The sequence below is a fragment of the Nothobranchius furzeri genome, chromosome 2 (assembly GCF_043380555.1).
Source record: "Nothobranchius furzeri strain GRZ-AD chromosome 2, NfurGRZ-RIMD1, whole genome shotgun sequence".
NCBI classification, from domain to species: Eukaryota; Metazoa; Chordata; class Actinopteri; order Cyprinodontiformes; family Nothobranchiidae; genus Nothobranchius; species Nothobranchius furzeri.
In genome coordinates this window covers 19614253-19634570 of record NC_091742.1, presented here as the reverse complement: position 1 = coordinate 19634570, position 20318 = coordinate 19614253, and the positions used below count along the sequence as shown (strand labels likewise).

At 41.4% G+C, this 20318-nt stretch overlaps 1 protein-coding gene and 1 long non-coding RNA gene across 4 annotated transcripts in view; one reads left to right on the top strand and one right to left on the bottom strand.

Annotated features, from left to right (window-relative positions):
• The first annotated feature begins 64 nt into the window (after window positions 1-64).
• LOC129165360 (uncharacterized) lies at window positions 65-1880 on the top strand. Its single transcript, XR_008564724.2, has 3 exons — window positions 65-836; window positions 908-953; window positions 1080-1880. It is a non-coding gene; the product is annotated as an uncharacterized lncRNA (long non-coding RNA).
• A 478-nt stretch (window positions 1881-2358) lies between these two features.
• Window positions 2359-20318, bottom strand: part of ches1 (checkpoint suppressor 1) — a 108358-nt gene continuing 90398 nt past the window's right edge. For all 3 annotated transcript variants that reach the window (XM_015948237.3, XM_015948238.3, XM_015948236.3), the window contains 2 exons: window positions 16074-16182; window positions 2359-8967 (listed from right to left, as the gene is read on the bottom strand). In XM_015948237.3, coding sequence (XP_015803723.3) covers window positions 8415-8967; window positions 16074-16182 — 662 coding nt within the window. In that variant the 3' untranslated portion in view covers window positions 2359-8414. The remainder of the gene's footprint in view (window positions 8968-16073; window positions 16183-20318) is intronic.

The window sequence follows — 20318 nt, the reverse complement described above, 5'->3', positions numbered from 1 at the left end:
GTTACCCGTTCTTTCATAACCTGTTGTCGAAATGTGATTGGCAGATGCTTTTCCGGTTCGCAAATCACTTTTTTTTTTTTTACAGGAATGGCCCAAAATGATCTCATGGATTTTCTGCTTCCTGATCATGTGACGTGTGATGTAAGCGGATGAAGATTGGCTTCAGAGCTGAGATGTTTGTTCTGTCGGCGCGGGGGCTCGTTCTGATGCCTTAACAGTAAAAAAAAATGCAAATGACGACTTTGGTCGTCAGTGGCAGTGAAGAAGAAAAAGATATCATTTCTATAGCGCCTCTCAAGAAAAAAATCACGAGGCGCTTCACAAAAACAAAAAATGTAAAAATATAAAAAATAATTTAGAAAATGATTAAAAATATATTTTAAATGAGCAAAAAGTAGACAATTGTGATTAAAAAATGTTAAGAAGGAGAGAGAGTGAATAGGAAAGAGGGAAGGAGTTGATGACAACAAAAACCCCAAAACTGTTACTTTTTTGTGAGACTTTAGCACCAAACTACATTTAGATATATAAAAAGTGACATAATTTTACAATATTTTTAATAACATTTAAGTAGATGTGGTGATTAGTTTTGTTGCCATGGCAATGCACGTAGATCTGGAGATTTGTTTGGCTTTTTTCTATGATGTTTTATTTACAGATATGTCTGGGATTGAGAAAGATGTGCTAAGCTGTGATATTTGTCCTTTTAAACTATTAAGACCATTTCTTCTCAGTTTGATAAGGTGAGCCCCTCAGACAGATTCACCACCACCTACGACGAGGACTTTGGACCCCATGCATGGAAGAAGATCAAAACTCAACCTGCTGCACCCAGAGTGAGTTAGATGATAAAAAGATCATTTCAGTGTCAGATATTTCTTCTACACGGTTCGTGTTGCTTTTTTAGGCTTCACCCAGAATCATCAACACCTACGGTTCAGCGGCTGGCATTGGTAAACAATCTTGATATTTAAAAGACGCACCTCAAAACCAAGAGTAATAAAAAATGGAACTTAGCTAAATTAAATTCGGTTGATCAGTTTTTTGTTGGCGACCTTTAACCTCCCACCTCTGATCAGATGCTGATGACTGGAAGAGGTCCTTGTGGGGCTTGGATCCAGTTCTTCAACTGAAGAGCAGAACCAACCAGCAGTCCTACTATGGCCAGTGCGTTTTGTAAGTCCTACACAGACCGGACTTTTAATCAACTCCAACACTGACACATCCTCTCTGGTTCCCAGCAGTGAACTGGAAGATGAGCCAGTCGTCCCTCTGCCCAGTTATCAGAGCACCACCTGCATTGATTAAACGAGTAATCCACACTTTTAAGAGAAGAGGAATTTTCTTGCAGTAACACCATCCAGCCACCAGAGGGTGACCACACCACATAACACAAGCACAACCTAATTCTAAAAAAAAACATTCATGGTTATGGCAGCTGGCTAGTTTACATGTCACTCAATAAGAGGATGACTTTTAAACGTAAATGATCAAAAACACACCTGGCGAGATTATTTTCTATCAAACAGAAGGCTTTACAATACACTCGAGCAGATAAAGAGAACATAACCTCCACTTGTCTCCATGGAAACTTGCTTTACTGGCCATTCTGAGGATGTGGATGTCACAGGCATGGACGCATTCAATTAATCAGTGTTTTTTTTTTAAAACAAGAATCTAACTGACATTATACCAGGCTGGTTTTAAACTCAATTGAATAAAAGAAAGTGAAACAGGCTTGGAGTCTTTGGGGTGTTACCTGTCACCCGTGAAGGTTTGAAACCTGAAATAAATCCAAATCAACCACATTGCTACACGTGATTCCCTCTAAAAGATCCAGAGAACACACACTTTCTTCTTTGCCCCCTCGTCCCCATCTTCCTCCTCCTCTTCTTTGCTATAGTTGCATAGCAACAGAAGAGCTGCTGGCTCCAGTTGTGTTGTGGTGGGAGCATGCTGCACAGTGTCTCAAGATTAAGCCTGTGCTCTGCTTCAATTATGAATGGGCTTCCACAGCCACACGGCTTCAAAATGGCACCCCTTAGACCGATAAGCCGATGAGGTACACCCCGACTCTTCTTTTCTGTTCTCGGGAGGGGGGGAGGGTGACATCTTTAATCATAGGCATTGAACTTAAATGATTAGGGGAAGTAAATGAATAATTAACTGGCAGAGGCGGCATGTGTATGATAAGACCCACGTTGATGGGAATACTCAAGGTTAATGATCGGGGTCAAGCTTAAGAGCAATTCAGAGTTCTCTAGACGGCGCCGCACCAGTGAGACTTACGAGAAGGAAACTGGTCATCCCAATTCTCTTTTGCTTAGCAATAACAAAATAACAGCCAAACTTCTCCTCTGCAACTTGTATTTTTTTATTATTGCAACCAACTGGAAGACAATACATCACATAAACATCATTGTAGTTTCTCAGAAAACGGAAAACAAAATAAAACAACATTTATATATCTTTTTTTTGCCACGGTATTGGACAATGTTGATATTTACATGTAGTGATGAAATAGGTCTTGAAATCATTCTTTGGCAGCATGATTGCACGATAAGGAGAAAACTTGTTGGAAAAAAACCCCAGAAGAAACAAATGGAAAAAGAAACAAAACAAGGATAACACCAGGGTGTACTCTGCATCACGATTCACAGATCAATGACAGCTTTGCTTTTTGACATCTCTAACCTATGGCTTTCCAATTTTCAGACCGTCACCAAAAATAGTGGCACAGGTGTAAAAAAGACTTAAATATTTGGCAAAAATAATAAAAAAAAAAACAGTTAGAATAATTGCAATGCTTTATTTTATCGTACTGTGTTAGGCAGGTTTAAAAAGAACACCTTCTTAGGGTATTTTCAGGCAGTGGCATTTATTTTATTAATCTGACATATTTCTTTGCAGGTGTGTTTGGTTCAAACCCTTACAACGACCCGGGCAGGAATTCATCTTCACCACATGCCACATAATGAGTCACATGAAAAAGAAAGATGGCTGCTGAAACCACATTCTCTCCCCGGACAAGTGAACACGTTAGTTGTCAGCTCGTGGACTCTTACATGAAACGCAGCAGAGTGCTCGACCCGGGTGGCGGTTTTTACTCAGACAGATGGGAGACGGGTAGCACACGTCCAGCGCTAACAACGTCTTCCATACGTCGGCAGGCGTGGACGCGTTTCAGAATGCAACGGGTGACGCATGCTACAGGTGGCGATGGGGACATGCGTTTGTTTATCCTGCTCGGCTCGCTGATAATCGCTCAGCGCCTGTTCAGCTCAAACAAAGCCCCCCATCCGTTTCTGCTGCTACGGACCTCAGCTGACGTCTGAGCCTGAAAAGCTTTTTAACTTTGCTGGGTCTCTGCAAATGAGAGGAAATGAACACTTTTATGCATCCCCATCAGAAATGGACATTTTTAATTTAGTACCATCTTCAATATGTGCAAATAAATAGAATATAGATGTTTCTGAAGGCCAAACTGCTGCATCAGCTGTTTTATATCTGACTGACGAAGGCTGAAACACAAACCGACCGGATTACGGCAGACATGTCTCAATCTGTCACCGTTTATTGTGGTCGAAGTGACAAAGATACAAGAAGACCCAATGTTTTTGAATTTTACAAACTGAATATAAAGACATGTTGAGCATACGAGGGGCCGTACACGACTCCTCATATGAGCAGATAATCCCTCAGTGAGACAACATTTTCCTTCCTCTCAGCAAGTCCTAAAGACAAACACGCTACTGCTTAGCTAACTTCACCAGGGTTTATGTGTGGCATTTTAAAGTACTGAATCATCTGAATTATGTATCTGGATGAAGGCAGAAAGGAAAGCATGGACGAGTGAGGTCTGTGAGCAGGAACTGAGCTGGTCTACAATGATTTTAGACTTTTGACTACATATGGCATGTTTACTGTTACACTTAAAACCATTTCCTAAACACGGGGTAGATATTCTGATATGTTTAAAAATGCTTGAGAATTGGTCGGAGGATTTTGAAAACCAAATGTGGAATTTTAAGATGATTTTCAACCAGATATTCAGACACAGGCCCGTGTTGATCAAATTCTGACTTTTTCTTCTTTAATCCTCACAGATTTGGACAAAAGTTGACATTTGTAACGCGGATAACAAGATCAACTAGAACACTAGCACTCACAAGGTGTAATAACTTTAGTCACATGGATCTGATGTTGCATCTGCTTCCCAAATGTCCTATTTATGTACATCTTTTGTTTCCATATTATTTCAATAAAATAAAATAAAATAAATAGATTTAATTGTTTCTATCTTCCTCAACCACCATTCAATTTTTTCGCATTGTAAATTGTTCCAGTGGATGAGGGACAGCATCACCATTGCCTAGCAACCAACATTAGAGCTTGCACATTCACTATCTGGTTATATTTCCACCGTTAGATTTTTTTAATATTATTATTTCTACATTTTCACAATGAGTTAAGCTTATAGTGCACTAGAATCATTTTAACTCTATTGTTACTTTTTCATTCCATTGGTCAGAACGCCAGCAGTGAGAGGTCTAGTAGGAGTCTCATGATGACTTCACTATTAGCCACCAGCTTCTAAAAAGGTTGCTACAAACCTTTACTGATGTTTTGTTATGTGTTGTTGTTTTGTTTTGTTTTGTGTCTTTATTCTGCTCTCCCCACCTATTCCACCTTCCTCAGGATCCACTGATTTCCCTCTTTCCTATTCACTCTCTCTCTTTCTTAACATTTTTAAATCACAATTGTCTGTTTTTTGCTCATTTTAAATATATTTTTAACCATTTTCTAAATTTTTTTATGTTTTTACATTTTTGTTTTTGTGAAGCGCCTCGTGATTTTTATCTTGAGAGGCGCTATAGAAATTATATTTTCTTCTTTTTTACTTTATTTTTTTTTATAAAGAGCTCAATGAGAGATTGCTTTGCTCAGAAAATGCAGGATATTTTGAGGATGTTTGCTTGAAAGGATGCTTAGGACATTTTGAAGGGTGTGATCTTAATAAAGGGGAACCCGCGAGGACCCAGACCTGATCCCAACACGGGAGTGACAAAAAGTTGCAGTTCCACCTTCATCCCCAAGGGGTGGGCACCAGAAGTGAGCTAATTCTCATTGACTCCCATGTTAAGAATAACTTCACAGCAGAAATAAACATGTTTACAGCCTGGTTCAAAAAGCATTTTAGGTTTAATAGATCTAATTTACAGTCATGACAACTCTGAGAGGGTGAATTTTACTATAACGCTTTGTTTAGGTGTAATTAATACTTAAAATTATGAACAACTCATCTGGATAAATAACGGTTAAAAATAAATGACATTAGATTTGATTGAAAGGGTAGCATGAGCGTCAGAGCTAGTGCTAGCTGCTAGCTCCGGGTACGGCCTTAGCCTCGGTCTCATGTTATTCGATGTTCGGCCATTTTGACTCTGAACTTTAAGCGTGTCTTCTGTGTGTTCGTGGTTGGCTGTTAATCATGGAATTATTTGGACAAAGAGGGTCTAGTAGGAGCACCCACTTGGCTTCATTTAGGGTATTCTCAGTGCTAAGGAACCGTGCCTTGATGTCTTGGCCCCGCCCCGGTTGCCTATGAGATACGTCATCAGGAGCTGCCAAGATGTGTTCCAATGTTCATGTTCTACCGAGGCGTGCGTTCTCCATTTGTTAGCCCTTTAGCTAGCGTAGCCTTGGTCAAAAATTTCCCAGAATACACCGCGGTATTTTCAAAAGGATGGCGGGTCAAAACCCGGCAGCTACTTCGGGGGCAATTTTCAAGTTTAAAAGTATAGTCAGCTAATTTAATATGTTTTATTTAGATCCAAAGAAGTTATCTATTGTTGGTTAGTCGCTCAGTAGTTGCAGCTTCGGTGGCTAGCATGTAGTAACTTACTTACATATTTAATTTAACAAATTTATACACAATTTAAAAAGTAAAAGCCTTGTTGTACATTTATATTGAAACTCATACATATAAAATATAACGTTACCTCCCGTGTCACATGATTTAACTGTTTTCTTTGGCCAAGGAAGGACCGTGTCCTCGTAAGCAAGGCACCTGGCCTCTCAAGACATCGCCTCGCAAGGCTAGGCGCCTTGACACTGAAAAACATCCTTAGTCTTTAAGAGAAATATGTGGTGCTATGTCTAATCTGTGGTTTTAAATATTTATTGTCTTGTAGCTTTTTCTCCTATGACTGTGCGTACAGTTTTCTTCGAGCAGGGCTGGTAATATAATAACTAATCTGAAAGCAGCAAAGTTACTGGATTCATCTTGTCTCATCCAAGGGATCACCTTTTCAACATTTCTTTATGTTAAAGTAGTTCTAGATTAATCCTGCATGGAATGGTCTCAATCCCACAGCATCCACCATTTGTAGTGGTTGGAGCAACAAAAACGATTGAGTTTTTTCGTTCATTTGCTCTGTAATTCTTATTTATACAACCAGGGTCTTCTCCGTTATTATTTCTTCCACAACATTTGCATCACCCAAAGTTTTACTTTGCAGAACAGCGAAAAAAAAAAAAAAACAACGACAAGCCACCTCTGACCAGACTTGGCTCTTCCAATCTGACCTCCGTAACTTCAAGTCAATTTTTTAAAACAAAGAGGTAAAAATACTGAATGCAGATTAGAAGCAAACTGGTAAGCTTGACAGGTTTCTGTGTTTCCCCTTCCTCGTATCTATTTGAAAATGTAAGCTTCATTCAGGGCACATACGAAGTTCTCCATGTCAAGCTGATCCGTACACTTACACGCAACAATGTCTATGGAGAGTAAGGACACATGTACATTTACACACTGGAGAAAACCAATCAGAAACAATACTTTCATAAATAAAGACAAGTAAACGTGTCTGTTGTGACATCAGAGATGCTGAGGGCAGATAGGGAGGCAGGCACAATGTTAAATGATGTGTGTTCATTCACACACATGTTCTGGAGTAACACAGGGGCGTAACACTGAACATTAAAAAAAAAACAATCTCTGTACAGGCAGAAGACAGAAGCCCACCCCCGACCCCGCCATAAAGAGGTGATCCTCCTGGCTGGCCTGAACCCAAAGCCCAGAGGTGGCACCCTCAGGGAGCGCTCGCCCTCGTTCCTCCCTGAAGACGTGTCTTTGAAAGCCCACTCAGGAAAAAAAAAAGAAAAGAAACTATCTCCATTATAATCACGGGTATAAGAATTGGCGGAATAATGATTTTTTCTTATTTTTTTATTTTTCTTTTCCTCTAGGATCAAGGTTTATATGAAAATAAGTCATGCTTCATGCTAAATACATTGTTTATCTTACATGATCTTTGAATAAAAAAGATTTGCTTTGTATCTTATTTACAAGCACCCATGCACTATAACTGAGAAAAGTCCTGCAGGTCAAATTACTTCAATTAAGAAAATGAAATAAAATAAAATATTTTCTAACCTTTTTACAGAGTTGTCCACAACGGGACAAATTGCTTATATCTTTATGAGGGTAGATTGAGGGTAAACAGACAGGAACAGGAATCCACAGTTCATGTGTGAACAGGAAGTTGTGGCAGCTACCGGCAGCTCTGATATCTATACCAGGTGTCTATGGACAGAGGTATCAGGAAGTCTCAAGGACGTCAATGCAACAACGACAAAATGAAGGAGATATTGCCTCAAACCCGGCACACTATCCATCTCTATGGAGATAAACATGACTTTTTTTCATTTTTATATATTTAAATATTATGAGTGCTCTGGAAATGAACCATGTTTTTACCCATGATGCTTTTCCATAGAAGTGGCGTAAAATAATCTGAAGTGCATGAAGTACATCACATTGGATTTGACTCTTATTTTGACACTCTCTAGCTCTTAACTTTATATATATTTTTTCCTTCTTCCTCTCCCCGTCAGCTGTCGCTACATGAAGCAACCTGGTCGCGTTATCTTTGGCACAGTCTCACGTTTGTGCTCGTGGGTTGTTGGTAAGGAGAGCGATGCTCGAGAGCGCCAGGTCTCCGTTGTGTTTGCTGGCATCACTGCAAGATTGCTACAGATTCAACATGGAAAAACAAACAAAAAACTACTGACAAACAGCCGTCCTCCGTCGCCATGCTGTGCGTTTCTCCCTGTGTGACCTTTTTTTTTCAGCTTGCCCAAATTAGAGACAAAACATGCTTTTTATGGCTTTCATCCCCTTTTCAAACGAGGAAAACAACATAGACACATGAGAAATACCCATCGATGTTAGTGTTGCTGAACATGTAGGAAAACATAGATTTTTGATATTGCCACAAATAAGTAGGATTCACCTAATGCCCTGCAGATAGATAGAGGGAGATGACAAGAGTCTGTAGAGACTGATGCTGTTGTATCGTTACCTGTTGATCGAGTTGTGTATTTGTGTGTCAGTTTGTTCCGTGTGTGTCTTAGTTTCTTAGAGCCTCTTTGGGGTCCTTCTGGCCCTTGGCGGCGCGGTTTGTGATGTTGTTGAGGCAGGCTCGAACCCCGGCCAGGTGGAGCAACGACCCTGCCGCCTCCTTCATCTCCTCATCATCACTCTCCGGCGGCTTCTCCACCGCTCGCCGTTTCTTCAGCGGCAGCGTATCACTAATGCCCCTCGCTCGGCTTTTGGTCCAGGGCAGGCTGCTGCCTGGCAGAGTCCCGCCCCCCGCGCCCGAGCTGCGTCTCTGTCCACGCAGGGCCTGCTGGGAGATATAAGCAGCAGCGGCAGTGGCGATGTGTGAATCCAGTGGGATCTCCCGTGGCTCGGGCTTGACGTCCGACTGGATCTCCACGGCGATGATGTCGTCGTCTTCGTCCAGAGGGGAAGTTGGGATGTCAACCTGGGAGGAGGATAGCCTGCTGGGAGACTTGGCAGTGCTGTAGGTATGGTCGTCCTGGAGGTCCTCGCCACAGAGTGGAGGAGAGCAACGGGAGGGGCTGTCCTGTCCACAACTTAGATACTCTCCAAGGGTTGATCTGTATGAAACAAGGACATGTAGAGAACAACGTTACTCCTGCTGTCCTGCCGCCAGCCAGGTGGCCAGCCTTCCACTGATTCAGCCCCAGTTTGCTCTGTATTTGGCAAGAAAGAAGAAAAACTTCACAATCTGTCACCCTCCAATGGCCGCTTGAGCCTCAAGTGAACATTCCTCAAGTCAGATAAAAACACCTTCTAAAAATAGTTTCTCCTTTAAAACAGAGAGCTGGCTGTTGAATTGTCACCAAACGCATTAAAAAGTAAAAAAGCACTTACTTCTGTTTTTGCTTTTTAACAATGAAATCAGCAAAGAAATGTCAGCATCAGACCAAGAACATGTAAAATGCTGTTTTAAAATAGTAATTTCATTAGGGCTGCACAACATTAGGAAAACCTGCGATTTTCGATAACAGTGATAAATATTGCAATGACGATATTACTTGCGATAAAAACTTAACACGGGAACAAAAATAATTAAAAACAAAGAAATAAAAATGAGAAATGCAAAAGATGTGAGGAAAGGGAAAAAGAAAATAAACAAAAAAAGCAGAATCAGCAGAAAGAGCTAACGAAGCTAACTCAGGTGTTTGCTAACCATTAAAATTAGGTGCCGTCTGCCTCAGGGGCGGGCATCTGACCTATGAGAACCCACTCAATTGGCCAAATGGGTGAAGAGCTCTATTTGATTTGTTAAAAAACATCATGCTTCCATTTGATTGACAGAATGCATTATGTGTAGCAAACATTTGAGCTGACCATTCATTGCGATATTTATCTGGTCTTTTCGATATGCATATTGTGCATGCTGATATCGCGATAACGATATATTTACGATATATTGTGCAGCCCTAAATTTCATTCTCTGAGGGAGCAAAGCAACCCAAACTGCCTGGCTTTATTGAAAAAAAAAAGTGAGTTCAGCTCCACCAGATACGCCCAGTCCTGATTATTGTAGACATGTATAATTAATAAATCACTTCAAACGGAAGATGAAATAGGCTAAAAGATCTCAAAAAGCAACACATCAAACCCTGTTATATACCCTAAAATATGATTATTTATATTTATATGGTTAAAACATGGCAGTGGAGATGGCTTACAATGGAGTCTTATAATGGAAGCTCTGGGAAAGAGTGGTGGAAGCTAGGGCTAGGTCAGACGTGAGCTTTTGAGTGCAGCAGAATGGTTTGATGCTAAGAAGGCACACTACAGATGCTATTGTTGCTTTGAGGATGTTGATGAGGAAGTATAGAGAAGGTCAGAAGTACAGTGGGGTGCAGATGTTTGAGCGGTCTTTTTTAACCTTCATGACTTTTCTGTAAAAATCGTTGCAATAAACAGTTTCAGGTAAATGTATCATATAGGAGACACACACAGGAATATTTGAGAAGTTATATAAAGTGTATAGGATTTACAGAAAGTGTGCCATAATTGTTTAAACAAAATTAGGCAGGTGCATAAATTTGGTACCACAAAAAAGAAACAAACTCAGTATTTACTAGATCCTTCTTTTGCAGAAATAACAACCTCTAACACTTCCTACAACTTCCAGTGAGAGTGGTTGAAGATATTGTGGACCATTCATCTTTACAAAACTTCTCTAGTTCATTCAGGTTTGATGGCTTCTGAGCATGAACAGCTCACTCTAACTCACACCACATATTTTCAATAATGTTCAGATCTTGGGACTGAGATGGCCATTCCAGAACGTTCTACTTGTTCCTCTGCATGAATGCCTTAGTAGATGTTGAGCGGTGGTTAGGGTTGTTGTGTTGTTGAAAGATCCAACCCTGGTGCGGCTTCAGCTTTGTCACATAGGTGCTTTTATAGGACACACCATGCCGGCATATCGGCATAATATTACCGCAATGGTAATATATATTTTTTGATTTTTTGATTTCAGATCATGTGAGAGTTGTTTTGAGACCCCATGTTGCTGCACTTCAGAGAATATTCAAACAGGAGGGAAACTTACAATAAGCCCCCTTAAACACCTGTATATGGGGGTCAAGGGTCACTGAGCCTACCAAACCAATTCTGAGTTACAATAATTAGTTCCAACGGTTTTGGAATCAATAAAATGACAAGAGTGCCCAAATTTATGCACCTGTCTAATGTTGTTTAAACAATTATTGCACATTTTCTGTAAATCCTTTGTTTCACTTTTCAATTATCACTGTGTGTGTCTCCTATAAGTTTTTTTATGATAACAACCAACCATTAAAAAGGAAAATCATGAAGATTAACAAAGCTGCCCACGCTTTTGCACGCCCACTGTATGTGCATTGTATCTTTTGAGACATTGTATGACAGGGTGCAAAGAGTTACCGCTTCTTTCCACAGGAGCCGTCAGCAGCACGTTACTGCGGCAGCACGTCATAGCTGCTGATAGGAACCGCTGTGGTCAACAGAACCTTTTCCACCGGAGCCGTCAGCAGCGCGAGTCGGCCGCGTCTCAGGAGCAGCATGTCGCGGCACTTACACGCCGGTTCTATTTGCTACGCGCGACGCCTCTGAAACGGGTCAAGTTCGACATTTTTGGGGAAGGAAAGACAGGAAATCGGACGGGGAAACAGAGCGAAGCTCCCGAGATTTTCAGAATAAAGAAACGTACTGCCTTCCAGTTGCTTGACTTTTAAAAAAGGTTACTAACCGTGCAGCCCCGTGAGAGGTTATCACCTAGCTAGCGGTCTCCTTTGTTTTTCAGGTCCGTATTGGTGATTATAAAACGGACAGAACATAAAACACAAACATTTTGGAGCCATGTTGTAGTTTTCTCCTGCTTGTAGTTGTGTTTACTGACGAAGTAACTCGTGTGACTTCGTGCTCGGTCGGTGACAGCTGCTCCCCTGCTGCTTCGCATCTCATGGGAAGGGCCAAGCAGCAGTTTACGCGAGCACAACGTGCTGCTGCAGTAACGTGCTGCTGACGGCTCCGGTGGAAAGAAGGGGTTAGAGTGGTGCAGAACCTCAAAGAGGTGTGAGATAGAAGAAGAAGAAGAAGAAGAAGAAGAAGAAGAAGAAGAAGAAGAAGAAGATAAGAAGAAGAAGAAGAACATTTTTTATATAGCACCTCTCAAGATAAAAATCGTGCGGTCCATCACAAAGACAAAAATAAAAAGATGAAAAAATATTGTGAATAAAAAACTGGGGGAAAAGGTAAACTATTCAGAATTAAAACTGTGAATAAAGACAAAAATGAATGCAGGATATAGGTAGAGGAAAAGCTCTAGAGGTGGAAATATGTGCTGGAAAAGAGAAGAAGGAAGATTAGTCACAGCAAGACAGAATCCATGTGTGTAAATGAGAGGGCCACAAGTGGAACATTGATGTTACAGGGAGTAGAAGTAAAGAAGGTAGAGGACTCCAAGGATGTACAGTAGGGTCTACGATTCAAAGCTACAGAGTCAAAAAGAGGTGAAGAAGTGTGTAAAGCAGGTTGGATGGGTGGAGGAAAGTGTCAGATGTGATAAAAAGGTTTTAAAAAGAATGAAAGGAAAGGTGCAGTGAGACTGGCCGTGTTGTCTGGTTTGGAGACAGTGTCCATGAGGAAAATACAGGAGATGGAACTTGTTTTTATTTTACAAAAACACGACAAACATGTTTACTTGACAAATGTCGCTGCACTTGGAGAAAAGTGTAAAAGTAAAAAGAGAAGTGTGTAGACACCGAAATAGCTGGGCAGCTGCGTTACGCTGTGTGAATGGTTCTGGAACATTTGGGTTGGAGTGCTACTTCAACAGTGCCCTTATGAGAGATGAGTAAAATATCAAACATGTTTGGTTTTTGTGTGAACGCACATATGGCTGATTGGGAGCTGGTCATTACGTTTTAATTAATCGCTTCTCGTTACTCCCCGTATGCTACACGATGCAAAACTCGCCCAAACCTCAAAGATTTTCGCCCCAGAGGAAAATCAGGTCAAAATAGGCCACCAATCCCCCAGCTTCAGAGATAACGGAGCAAAGATGACATCCAAGACCAACTTTTCTAGTGAATAAAAATAACACAAAGACCCATCTCACAATCAGCAAAACAAATCCGTATCTTGTATTTCTTGGTTCTTTTTAAAGACAGGAAAAAAAAGTTTTCCTTTACGTTATTAGCTAACGTTTCAGCTACTTCCTGTAGCGTCCTCAGAGCTGTGACCATGTTGGCAGCGTCACTTCCTTCTCTGTTTACCTGCAGGCAGCATAGGACAATGTCGCCCTTTGCTGCCCGCGCCCTAACGTGTATACTCCCTCGTCTCTGTTCATGGCTCTGTGCCCACGTCTCCTTATTACTATAGCTTCTCTAATCCATCTTTTGTTTTTGTTGTTCGGTAGCTGAAACATTAGCTAATAAGGTAAAGGAAAACTTTTCTTTTCTGTGTTTAAAAAGAACCAAGAAATACGAGTCAAAAAGAGACACAGAATGAACATACAGAAGTAGTTTAAAGAGAATCCTGATCTGCTGAAATACTTTTAGGAAATTTTCTGTGTGTGTCAGGATCTGCTCCTGCAGCCCCTGGTGTCTCTTATGTCTCGTATCCCCTTGTAAGTAAGTGTTTATTTGACCCCCCGTCCCTTGTTACCCTGATTATCCTTGTGTATTTAAACCCTCTGTTTGTGCTAGTCTTTGTCAGATCCTTGTCTTGTCTTCTCATCCTGTCTGCCGTTATCCAAATAAAACAGTTATTTTCACCAGCCAGTCTGCTTCCTGTACCTGCTCTCCTGAGTTTAGGTCCAAACCTGGACACCGTGGGCTGGTAAGACAAAAGTCAAGCATTCCAGAAGGTGTGTGTCTCTAAAACGTTAAACCAACGGTCAGACATGGCAGCGAGAGTATGATTGTCTGTGGTTGCATTGCTGCTTTAGAACCATTTGCTGTAATTGATGGAACCATGAATTCTGCTCAGTAGTATGAAGGACAGTCTCCCCCCCCCCCCCCCCCCTAAACCCAACCCTCCAAACGGCTTTATTTAACCACTGTACAATGCTTCAGCCCCTGTGTCATCCTATTTTGGTCTATTAGCCAGGGGACTCTTTTTGCATAAGGCATTAAAGAACAGAGAGGGGAGGGAGGTGAGGGCATCCTGACAAGCCATAAATCAACAGGAGCTTCAGTAGTGTGCCTCCCCCCGTCCCCACAGACACTCTCCCCTCCAGAATGAAAGGGTTAGCATATTAATATCGCATAAGAAAAACATGCAGCCCTTACAGTGATCAAATATTCACTGCATACCTTCAGTGAACCTTTCGGGTATGTTTAATTCATTATGCTAAGCTGACCATTATACTCTGATGTTCTTTTGATGGATGTGCATGTCCACAAATGCAGCTAATGTTCTTTGAATGGCTTCTAATAAACCTGTTTGTGTGTGACACCATGATGTAAACACACCTGGATCAAGTGTGCTACGTGTGATGTGTGAGGCTCAAGTGTGTTCACAGGAAGCCACTGCTAATCGATGCTAGATAAGTGAGAATGGAAGGAAAGGAAAGTACCTTGTTCTTCTCCCAGACGAGTCAATTTTTTTTAACTCATTCATTGCCATTGATGACTAAAGCCATCATTCTAAATTAGGGGTGCACCGTGTAATGGAATGAAACGACTGTTTTCCACCTAAAAGTCATCCCCCCCTAACCCAAATCAAAGGAGTCCACTGATCTCAGGCTCAGGCAGCTTAGACATCTCATGGGGCTTAAAGGAGATGTACAGTTGGATGTCATCTGTATAAAGATGGTAAGAGTTTCCTTTGAAGGAGCTCAGGATGTGCTGAAGAGGAAGCAGATAGAGGAGGAAGAGCAGAGGCTCCAGCACAGAACCTTGTGGGACACCATGGTAAGAGAGGTGGTGGAGGACCTAAAGTTGAAAAGCACTTTTAAACAAAGATGAGGGTAAGATGTCGAGGGGTCTTTGTAGTTAGCTAGTTTGGTTAACTCAAGCAAAGAAACAGAAGCAAAGCTACCTAGGATGATGTGCCTGGTTGGAGTTGGGAGAGGCAGCGATACGGCTGAAGGAGAGATGCTAGATCTAACCTTACTGACTTTGTCCACAAAGAAAGACAGAAAGTTCTCACAGTCTGCAACAGAGTGGATGGAGGCTGCAGGAGTGGCAGGAGAGACAATGCTGCTGATGGTAGTAAAGAGCACCTTGGGGTTCCCTTTGCTCTGAGACACCAGGTTGGAAAAATAGGAAACCCTAGCGTCTCTGACTGCAGAGTTAAAGGATGTCAGAAGATTCTTTAGGTGCAGCAGATGGACGTGGAGATGGGTTTTCTTCCACAAGCGCTCAATTTGTCTGCATTGGCGCTTCAGGCTGCGAAGGCTGTCATTAAACCAGGGAGTAGGGTTCACTGCAGGAACTGATCTGGTTCTGACAGGACAGATGTTGTCCAGAATGGAGAGGCAGTGCTCGTTAAACTGAGAAGTTAAGGAATCTGGGTCGTTATCAGAAGAACAGGGTGGATCAAAAGCAGCAGAAAAATTTATACTAATATACTAATTTATAAAGCAAAGAACAAATTGCCACATGAGGGCAGGGTGAGTTGAACCAAAACCTGTTTCGGTGATTTTAGTGTTTCGTCCGAAAACCGAAAATGCACTTTTGGATCTGAGTTTTTCTCTCACCTTTTTTACTTTTCTATTTTACGTAGAAAGCAACCCCATGGCTTTGACTTTTTGGTATGCTACATTTGACCACCCAAGCTGTCTTTATTCAACAACAACAAGGAAAATGTTGCTTTACATTCTACTACCTCTTTAACATAAAAACCCAGGACCAAAGACTGTAACCATTGATGATTTTATGCCTGAACATATGACTCAAAGTCACCTTATAATAAGCAACTGACTCAAAGTCACCTTATAATAAATTATATCTGTGTCATTTTATGTAAGTTGAAAAGTCAGACCAGCTGCATTCAGCAGACATAGGTAAGTGTGTCTTTACATTTTATAACACTGTATGTAGAGCCAGCATGGGTGTGAATATTACAGTATCACCAGTGTAAAAATGTAAACCTGATTTAAATAACAAGTGATGTCATCAACCGGGAACATCTGTGCAAATGAGAAGGTTCAAACTATCCCACAACATTATTCATACAAGATAAGCTTACTCACCTGTAGGCGGAGGTTCTGCTCCCCATTGGGCTCACGGGAAGGGGTCTGATGACAGGAAACAGGGCTTGGTTCCGGACACAAGCGCCATTTTGGATCACCCCACGAGGAACTAAAAGAAAAAATCTCAAATAAACCTAAACAAACAGATCCTTAGCATGTGAAATACACAAATGAAAATAAGACCACTGGGGAGGGGGGTTGGATCTACAACTTGATTAAACCTCGATAGGACGATGCAAGCAGCTCAATAAGAGCTCACTGGTCATTCGAGGAGGCCAACAGGGCAGCACTGATGAGCAAGGTGAGGTTAAATTGAGCGGGAAAGTGTCATAAGTTGGTTAAGGTCACCGTTATTCATTCCACTACAAACAACCGCTGGGTTCAGCTAAATCTGGCTCGTCTCACACTGTGGACCAAGCAGCAGCAGCTAGACCCAAAAAGACTCAGCAGATCTCCACAATTTTACCAGATTCCATAGAAAGCAACTAAAGATGACTCAAACAGGCCCATTTTAACCTCTCAGGTTGTAAAGCAACAGTGGATATATGTTTATTTCAATTAATTAACTCTACTACTGAATAAACTTGAAATGTTCAGGAAAAGATTTTTTTTTTACAAAATTAAAGCAGATGGAAGTAGCTAATGCTCAACGTGAAAGCTGATTCCTCTTATTTTTTAACCAAACTTTTATAATTACTCAATGATCAAAACAAATATTTATGAAATTTGAAAAAAAAAAGCTGGTAATTAGTGGCTCTAATTTAGGGTGTTTTAGTCAAAATAGCTGCAATTACTCATTTTCAGGGCTGCCATCTTTTGAACATTTCAAAGAGTGAGTAGGGGTCATGGGGTTGGGAGCGGATAATTCGCCGACCGTTTAGACTGTGTGTGTGTGTGTGTGTGTGTGTGTGTGTGTGTGTGTGTGTGTGTGTGTGTGTGTGTGTGTGTGTGTGTACAGACGAGGATTAGAGTCACTGACGAGAAAAAAAAGAAAAGAAAGAGAATTCTTACTTTTTTCTCAGAATTCTGATTTTCGATCTCGGAATTCTGACAGGAAATTCTGGGAAAATGTCAGAATTCTTTTTCTTTTCAGGGGCCCTAATCCTCTTCCGTACCTCTGACTTTACAGAGGGAACTGACCTTTGTTTAATACAAATTTTTTTTTTTTGAGGAAAATTTAACATCCAACTCTCCTGATCTATCTGTCTGTCTGTCTGTCTATCCATCAGCAGTAAAGAGTTACAGCTACGTGTCACAAATGTCACACAGGAACTTTTAATTATAACTAATGTAAATTTTTTAATTTCCATCTAGGGCTGGGCAATATCATGTCATTCATAATATTACCAGTTATTATTTCCTGCCAAGAAAAAAAATCTATCATGTTAAGCTAACTTCATTGATGTAGTTGAATCCACTAAACAGGATTATGTTCATGTGGGTCATTAGCATGAAGTTATTGAAGTTATCAAAGCAAACATATTTTACTGTAATCTGTTTCTCTAAGTGTGTGTGCTGCTGTAATGAGTGGATGGCCCCACTGTGGGACTAATAAAATTTACTCCATTCTATTATATTAATTCATATCAGCCAGTAGTGAAAAAAAAACGTTTGAGGAATTCTGGCCTTTCCAGGCTTCCGTACCAGTAATATGGTTATGGAGGAGGAGTTCGTCTCACAAACAGGAAAAATGCACTTGTGAAGCGGTGAATTAAAAAATTAGGATTCCTAATGTTTTAATTCACTGCGTCACCAACTAATGTAGGAGAGGGAACATGTGAGTGAGTCACCACAGTAGAAAGCCAGCTTGCTGTGAGCGAGAGTAGCGATCTGTGGCTGATGAGTGAAAACAAAAGAAAAACATTCGGGACTGAAGCGCCGTCAACACCGGCTGGCGACGCAACTGCATTTCTAAATAAAGCATGTGTGCGCGTGCAGCCGCAGCTCACGATTCTGGAATAAAGAACCGGGCATGCCCGTCCCATCAACAGCAGGTGGAGCTCACCGCTCCGCCCATCTCGCAACCAGAGCGCAAAAAAGCACATCGGCTATACAGATAGGAATCTGTGTGAAATAATGCCAGTCAAATTATTACTTGGCAGTTTCACCATTAGGCATAGGTCGGCGGCCGCCTGGGGCCCCTTGCCCTGACCGCCAGCACCCCTCTGTTAATGCCACAATGGACTATTCATTTAAGAGGGTGATGCACTAACAGGAAGCGACTAGTAGTCACCGCGATGGACTGGCTCTCTGTCGAGGGTGTACCCCGCCTGATTGCCCGTTGACCGCTGGAGATAGGCACCAACCCCCCCCCCCCCCCCCCCCCCCCCCCCCCCCAGAAAAAAACCCTGCATGGACAAAGCGGGTTCAGAAGATGGATGGATGGATGGATGGACTGGTAGTCATTCCACTCCGATCCAGTTGGTGGTGGTAATGCACCAAATTGTTGTTTGCCAAGTGCCATAAGACCACAAATAATAATAAGAAGAGAGGCGGTAACGTTCGTAACAAACTCGAAGCAGTAGTCAAAACATTAAGCATGAAATGGAGTTTATGTTAATGTGCTTAGCAGACGCTTTTACCCAAAGCGACTTACAATTTTTTTTTTTTTTTTTTTTTTTTTTTTTTTTTACCTATAGGGCATGTTGTGATCTGTGGGGGAAACCGGAGTACCCGGAGGAAACCCACGCATTCATGGGGAGAACACACAACTCCACGCAGAAAAGCCGCAGCCGAGTTTCGAACCTGCGACCTTCGTGTTGCGAGGCAACAGTGCTAACCACTGCGCCACCATGCAGCCCAGTTATCCTAATGTCTCCAATAAGAGAAAGAAGCAGCATGCTTCATAAAAGATTTTATTTTCACTTCTGAAAGTGACGTCGTTTTTCAATGTAAACATCAAAGGAAGCAAAAAGGAAAGACAATGGAAAATGTTTAAAGGGAGGAAAACATAGATCAAAATGGAAAATAGAAAAAATAAACAAAGGCAAAAGCACAGGAGCACTGACAGAAAGAAGAAAACAGAGCAAATATTGAAAGCACTCAAATGGAGAGAAAGACAGGAAAAATGAGGACTAATAAAAAGGGAAAATAACTCATGTCAGAAGAGGGTAGTTTCGCAAATCCAGTTAAAGGTAAGATTATTGAAAATTTGGTGTAAGGGGCCCCATGTCTGTGTTCGCCTTGGGCCCCCAAATTGCTAAATCCGCCACTGTACTTTAGTGTTGTTTGTGTGCATGTTGTTCAGCATCTAATGCTATAATTAATTTCATCTTCTTTTTTTTCATAAGCCCTACGCACTGTGCGTGATGCGCGTTTGGGGAGGGCATGCGCTGGTTTAGCGTGAGATATTAGATGTGTGACGTGAGAGCGTGTGAAGAGGGTCAAATGCGTGTGTCTCACGCTAAGTGAGTGCGAGTTGGCAGCCCTGCATTTTGCAATAACAACCTGACTAATAATGAGCTGTTTAAGCTGTGGTAATAGGCACCATTTCCTTTTACTTCCATTAGTGGTGCTTAACTTTGAGGTGATCCAGCAACAATTCAGAGACACACACACATCTGCTTTCATTACCTCCTTAAATTACAGTAAACGTCAGAGCAACGAGCCCAATAGACCTTTGAGAAGGATTGTCCCCAGAGGAGGTGGTTTCCATGTTTAAAACTGTTTTATGCATCAAGGCGTAAGGTTTAAACAGAGAAAATAAGCAAGAGCCTTCCCTAAGAGAACAGTCACAATAAAGAAATAATCAATCACTCACAAATGTCATTACTTTTTGTGCTGACTTTAGTTTGAGAAACACCTATAACTTTTAAATGTTTCAAATCACTACCATGTTTCCTATTTTATAGATAGATAGCACCCTGAACACGGAGTTTTTACATAAATAGCGTTTATGTCTCACAGGACTGTTGAGCTAACAGCTAGTCTGACCAAAATGAATTTCTGCCATCTTAAACCAGCTTTAATCTCCAACATATTTTGTTGTTTAAGGTGCACAAAGTCAGAATGACATTCTGTACTTAAACTCGGGTACTGTTGTCAATGTATGTAAGCAAAAGAGTTGTCCTCGGAACTCAGAATTTCTGAGCAGGAAATGACGTAATGGGCTCGTTTTGCATACCGGCTTCCAACTCGGAAAAAATGGACGCCGCCCACCAGTGTTGCTGACTACTAAACCAAAATAATTATATAACCAAGTATTCTCCGCATCTAAATAAGAGTGACACACAAACCCTTCGACAG